The sequence below is a fragment of the Centruroides sculpturatus genome, unplaced genomic scaffold (assembly GCF_000671375.1).
Source record: "Centruroides sculpturatus isolate CEXI.00-Female unplaced genomic scaffold, Cexi_2.0 scaffold744, whole genome shotgun sequence".
In the NCBI taxonomy this organism is placed as follows: Eukaryota; Metazoa; Arthropoda; class Arachnida; order Scorpiones; family Buthidae; genus Centruroides; species Centruroides sculpturatus.
Window position 1 is genome coordinate 13,048 of NW_019385145.1, and position 7,149 is coordinate 20,196.

At 33.4% G+C, this 7,149-nt stretch overlaps 1 protein-coding gene across 1 annotated transcript in view; it reads right to left on the reverse strand.

Annotated features, from left to right (window-relative positions):
• Positions 1–6,096: 6,096 nt before the first annotated feature.
• The window catches only part of LOC111635388 (oocyte zinc finger protein XlCOF6-like), a 44,814-nt gene continuing 43,761 nt past the window's right edge, over positions 6,097–7,149 (reverse strand). The window contains exon 9 of the mRNA XM_023380341.1: positions 6,097–7,137. Coding sequence (XP_023236109.1) covers positions 6,694–7,137 — 444 coding nt within the window. The 3' untranslated portion in view covers positions 6,097–6,693. The remainder of the gene's footprint in view (positions 7,138–7,149) is intronic.

Genomic DNA, 7,149 nt, shown 5'->3' on the forward strand with positions numbered 1-7,149 from the left:
GCTCAACTTTCCTGGCAACGTTTTCAAATTTTAGTGGCGTGTCTTTAATAAAACGTTTTAAAAATGAAATATTATATTTTTAACTATTATAGAAAACAAAGAACCGAATTTGAATGAATGAGTCCGACCCTAATAGAGATAATGAGGGTCGTGTTTATGTCCTTAATTTCTTGATTTTTAACCAGCAAAACTCAACAGCGTCAATTTCACTAATAATCAAACTTTCCAGCAAAATTTCAGAAATTTTCAACAAAAAAAACGGGGGTTAATAAGTGTCAAACAGGCTGAATAAAAGTCGTGCACACACTAACATCAATACAAACAGATAAAACCCAAGATTTTTTGACATTTGAAGGAATTCTAAATTTAGAAATGTAAAAAGCTTGGGGAGTCATTTTTTGACCCCCAAGATTTTTACATTTCTAAATTTGACCAATCGTCACTACTTTCGTTTTGTTATATATATAACAACCGAAAAAGTAATACGAAAATCTTATAAATTACAAATCCATTCTTTTGTGATTGCATATAAGCAACATATTAGAAAATTGTATTAAAATTAATTGGTTTGAAAATTTTGTAGAAATTATTTAGTCTTTTAAAGAAATTAACAAAATAACAAGCGAGACTCTTCACTTTCCATCTTGTCCATTAAGAACACATATTACTAATGAAGTAGGCTCACTGTACTAGAAATCTATGTTATTTGTAAAGTAATTTAATTTAATAATTAATTTTGACTTTAATTAGCGTCGTGTCTTCTACCGTACGATTTAACAGTAGAAAAATTCCAATGCGTTTTGCCTGTTTTCACGCCATTATTTTCTTGAGGGAAATATATAAAAATTGTATACGCACTTTACATTACTTGCAAAAATATTTAATAATTAAATCATTTCTGCATTAAAATCGTCTGTTTCTTTACAACGTTATTTATAAATGCTTAAACAATCATTATTTTTATAACATACGTCGTAAATTCAACCCAAAACAGAGAAAAAGCAAACGTTTAAGCCGAACTTCTACTCGTCACGTTTGACGTTCCAAACGACATTTTCAAACTTGTAAAATTACAAGATGGCGACGCTCGACGTTCACGTTTTAACGATGAAAACTTCGATCGCAACCTCTCTATTATTTATTTGTAATCAACTTCTACTTAAACTAGATAAAATTAGAAATTGCAGTGCTTATTAATTTGTTGTAATCTCTGTTTATATAACTGCAGTATTTCATAGTATTGGAAAAATAAATAAATCTGGTATTTTGTGCTATCATCGTTGCACTTGGCCTCAAAGTAAATTTTGCCTAGGGTTTTGTAAATCTTAGGTCCGCCTGTATGTCGGGCAACCTTTCTCAACATGTGACCGCATCGATTGTGGACCTGACCAAAAAGTCTGAAATAAAAACTCATTGTTTATTCTCTAATTTATCGTGCACTAAAAAGCAGAAGTACTCAAACTACTAATTAAGAAAGTTTGAAACAGTATAATTTATATACACCGAAAAAATATGGAAAAAATTAAGTGAATACAGTAGAGCGTCGATTATCCGAATGAATTGGAGACGGGTTGTTCGGGGAAAAAAAACCCGATATTTCGGATAACTGATTATGTACGAAAAACATATTAGTTTATCCCACGATGAAATTTGTTTCCGTTGCGTGTCGCTTCGCGTTGAATTTTCGTCGATGTTAAACCTAACGAAGACTATTGTATCGTTAAAAATTATTTATTTATTTTGTACAAACAAAATAAATATATTGAAAAAATATAAAAACAATACAAAATTATACTTCAGAAGTTAATTTATANGGTATAGTAATGCCCTAATCCACATACACACGGATTCTTTGTCTGCCCATAAAATTATAAATAGCGTCAAACTACACCCAGTTGCTGAAGAAATTAGGCGAATGATACGCTCGTCTTCTTGTATATATGCTGTCTCTTGGATTCGAGCCCACCAGGGAGCAATAGGAAATGAAAGGGCTGACTTCTTAGCCAAGCAAGTGGCGGAAAACTTCACCATGCCAGTTAGTTATAATAAACTTAGCCAACAAACCCTACGGCGGATTTTATGGGAGGATACTATTCGTGCATGGCAGGATAGATGGAATGAAAATCGCATTACTTATGAATTTATACCTGATATACATCAATTTTATAATTTAAGATGGTATTCACCAAATTATTATGTGACTCAAATGTTCACCAATCACGGAAAATTCGCATGCTATCTTGCCAGGTTTACTAGTAGGACTTCGAACGAATGCCCTACATGCCATATTATTGATGGATCAAAACATTATTTGTTCGACTGCGTTATGTTTGAAAGAGTGAGGCTGGAATTAAGATTAACATTAGAGGAGATTGGTGTGGATTGGCCATGCCGATTATCTGACAATATGAGAAACAAGAATGTATATAATGTATTCTTACGATTTGCTAAACAAATTATCATTGTTACAAACCAACTTATTTATAATTAAATTAATTGTATTTATTGCATCTATTTTGATTATGCGCTCTATTTAAAGGTGTGATTTTGAATTCGAGAGTTTATTCGGAGGGTTAGCAATTATGACTTTGTCTATTTCTTGATATATTTTATTAAATTACTATCCACCTCTGATTTATCTTGTTCTCGCCATCACTTTTATTCATTTGTTTGTGATGGCTACCTATGTATACGTCGGATGCTCATTGCTTTATACGCTTGAGCCTGTCATTATTTCTGGTTTACATAACTATTGGGAAGTGTCTGACTGATTGACTAGTTGTGATGTACTTATGAGGTGCCACAACTGAATGTAGACCGAGTTATCCATTGGCTTTGTGACTGTTTTGAAATCCTATATTTTATCGACTTGTACATTATGACATTTAACCCCTATTGAAAATATCAATGTCTGTATTTCAACTTTGGCCATTATGATATTAATCCACTATTAGAAATAACTATGTTTATGTTCTGGCAGCGTGTCTTCAACAGTTTGCTTATCAGTGCACGCTGTGATAATGTAGGGCCTTCATTGATCTGAGACTTTGACTGTGCTGAGCTCTACAGTCTCTGCCCACTAAAGCGGACTTATATGGAACATAAGTTTGTAGTGGTGACTCTGCTGTGCTGCTTACAATAAATTCAATATGCCTCTTCAATGGGCTTGTTCTCAGCTTGCTTGAACGAAATTCATTGTGCTCTAACAGTCTCTTGTGACAAGCATACGTCAGAAAATTTCAATGTATAGAATGTAATCACCATACTCCTATGGGCTTTCAAGTGCTTCAAGATCCTTCGTTGGAGCTTCAATGTGTTTCAATGCTTGGTTAATGCTTCAATGTGTTTAAAGTGTTTTGTAGTGCTTAAATGTGCATTCCTAATGCTTCAAAGTGCTTTTCATTAATAGTGTTTCAAAATGTTTTAACCATGCAGTGTTTTAAAAGTGTTTCAGCATGCTTATATGTGCTTCTGGTGCTGAAACATAAAATCTTCTTACGTGAATACTGGAAAGCACATAAATTAACACTCCAAAACCTTTAAACGTCCAGTAGTATCCCGAATAGCCGCACGCGACACTTCTAACATACAAGCAGCGGCCCACGGAACACACAACGTAAATAGGTCTCGTGCGGTGGTTGAGTACAATCACCACCTCAACGCCGTTTACAGGGAGATTGCTGCCCATACTAATACTAAGATTGCATACAAGAGGCCTAGCACTGTATATGGACTACTCCGCGGTGGCAAAGACAAGATCAATAAAAAGCAAGCATCGGGTGTTTACATGGTCCCTCTTTGGGACAACAGGTTTCAAAGGGAATTAGTTTATATTGGGTCCACAAAACGCTCTTTAAATAAACGATTGCAGGAACACAAATACGACATCGTTAATAAACGGCACACCACCGCCCTATCAACATATACCACTGAACCCGGCATAAGAGCTGACCTACATGAGACCAAACTGATCAAACTTTCTCAGCGGGTGGAACACCTGCGAAATCTAGAAGCACTGGAAATTTACAAAGCCGGGTTACGCCAATTACATTAACGCTAATGATGCGGTCAATGTGTCGCACGCTTGGAAGTACTGCTATTAGGTAGCGGGCGACGCCCATTCCAGCAGTTAGAGACCACATCCCCATTTGGTGTATATATATATATATATATATAATTGTATGTATTACATATGCCATTCCGTCGCCATGGCAATGCACATGCATAACTGTATTCTTTTATAATCCGTTTGTGCTGTTCCATTTTTCAAAATAATTTCATAATCATTGTTCTATGCGTGCACTGGTTCGAATCTAACTGGTTTTTAAACCTGATGAAGACCGAAAGTACGGTCGAAAACGTTTGTTTATTATTAAATTGATTACTACTGGACGTTTAAAGGTTTTGGAGTGTTAATTTATATGCTTCTGGTGCTCTTGTGATGAATGGTGCTACTAGTGTTTTATGGTGCTACAAGTGCAACGTGCTTAATGTTTTAATGTTTGATATGTTTTATAGTGCTTCTAGTTTTCTATGGTGTCTCTAGTGCTTTTTGGTGCTTCAAAATGTGCTTTACAGCGCAATGTGATTAAGTGTGTTTAGTGCTTTGACTTGTTGTGTGGTACTATAAGTATTTCATGGTGCTTCTAGTGTTTTATGTTGCTACATGTGCAATATGCTACAACGAGTACTACAATGTGTTATACGGTGCTCCAAAGTTCAATGTGTAAAGTGTAAGTGTTTTACGGTGCTTCAAAGCGCATTGTGAAGTGGGCTTTATGTACTAGTACCTAAGAGCTCTAATTCATTCAATGTGCTCCAAAGCAGTGAAATTCACCTAATCCAACTTCGCTGGGCTTTCAATTTATATGTAGCTCAGCTATGTTTCCTTTGTGCTTAGATGATCTGCACAACAGCAGCATAATCGACATACCTCAACCTTCGCTGGGCATTCGGCTTATTGATGGCTCAACCTAGTTTCTTTTCAATGAATCTACACAACAATCTTCAAACTGTTTATAGACGTGTGTAGTAACTTTCAAACCACTAACTTTTATAAGGACTGTTCTGAACACTGGTTTTACTTGGGTCCAAGTGATATTCACTGACACAAAGTTCTGCTTAGAACTAAAGACTTTAAAGTACACATCTGCAAGGTACTTCAAGAGATCTTCTGCACAGCTATGAACTACTAAGCATTTATTTATTTATTTTCTTTTGTTTATCTGAACATTATAATTCGTTTTGATAATATTATTTATCCTAATATACGTTATAAGCGTATTTAAAATATAACTTATTTACTCATATTGTTTATTACTATTTGTCATTATTGTATATGTATACAAATATTGGTAACTATATATATTTAAGAATATGTATAACTTCCTGGTAATGCTCTAGCGGGGCCGGGACATGTACCAAGTACTTAAATAAAAATGAATGAATAAATGAATTTTATCCATTTTAAAGTCAATGATATATTTAAACCAAGCAAAATGTACAACTGTGCCAAAATCAGTTACAGGGCACTGCCATCGGATTCTTATGGCGTCGTGTCTACCTGACGTCACGAATGTTTGTGTTAAATTTATTCTTTTAGATTGATATTATTCCTAATTACAGGTATTTGCCACTGTATTATAAAACGTAAGTAAATAACGATTGGGCATATGAACAAACTTTTGATGAGTTTGGAATTCGACTGTTGTTGTAAATTTCTTTTTACAAACATCACAACACTAGAAATGAATCTGAATGTTAAAAATAGTCATATGCTTCTCTAAAACCTCCCCACACGTAAAAGCCTGATCAACATATGCTACATTGATAAATTAATTGGAGTGTATTCTAAACAAGTGAGTTTTAAATACAATTTCAGTTTAGTTTCTGTTTTAAATTGATTTTACAATCGATTCTAAAATACGAATGATTCTGATGAACGAGTTAATGGCTTAATAGAAACTTTTAATAAAAACACCTTTGTTACACACTTGTTTCACAAACTTAACGAAGATTGTCTTCATTGTCTAACTTATAAGTCTATTACACTTCTGACAACAAGACGGTTTTATGTTAAAATGAACTTTCTGCTGATTAAGTTGCGTTTACTTTGAAAATCTTTATTACACATATTTCACTTTTCAATATGAATTTTCCAACGTTCTAGTGTGTTTTTAATCTTAAATAGCTTGTTACAAATATTGCATACATACTTCTTTTTTTACAAATCTCGCCCTTTTTTATGTTTAATAATACAATTTCTGGTTAAAACATTTGTATTGTTATAATCTTTTTTTTACATATGTCACAAACATATATCTTTGTAACGCTATGAATAATTTTATGCTGTCCAAGAAACCTATTGTCTTAAAATATTTGTTACACATATGACAAGAATATAAGTATTCATTGCTGTGTATAAGAATATGCCACTTTCAACTGGAACTGCGTTGAAAACTTTAATTACATACCTGACAAGTATGGACAAATTGATTATAAACTATTTCGTGATGCCAAATAGTGTTTTGTTTTTAAATATTTGTTATATTATATCACAAGTACAAGTAATATTATTTAACAAACTTAAATAATATTAAACTTGTGAAACAAGTTTATTATTATGAACGATTTTATGAGCTATCAAACATTTTTATTAAACCTTTTCTTACATACCTAAGAAAAATAGTTACGCTAATCAGTATGAGTTTCGTAATGGCGTTTTACTTGCATTTTCCATTTGAAACTCATATTACAAATATCGCATTTGAAAAAACATTCTTTACTATGAGTTACTTGATGACTTTTTAGAGTTTCTTTCCGATTAAAACCCCTATTACAAATATCGCATTTGAAAGGACGTTCTTCACTATGAGTTAAGTAATGGCTTTTTAGTTGCCCTTTCAAGTTGAAACCCTTATTACAAATATCGCATTTGAAAGGACGTTCTTCACTATGAGTTAAGTGATGGCTTTCTAGATGCACTTTCTGATTAAAACCCCTATTACAAATATCGCATTTGAAAAGACGTTCTTCACTATGAGTTAAGTGATGGCTTTTTAGTTGCCCTTTCCATTTGAAACCCTTATTACAAATATCGCATTTGAAAGTACGTTCTTCACTATGAGTTAAGTGATGGCTTTTTAGATG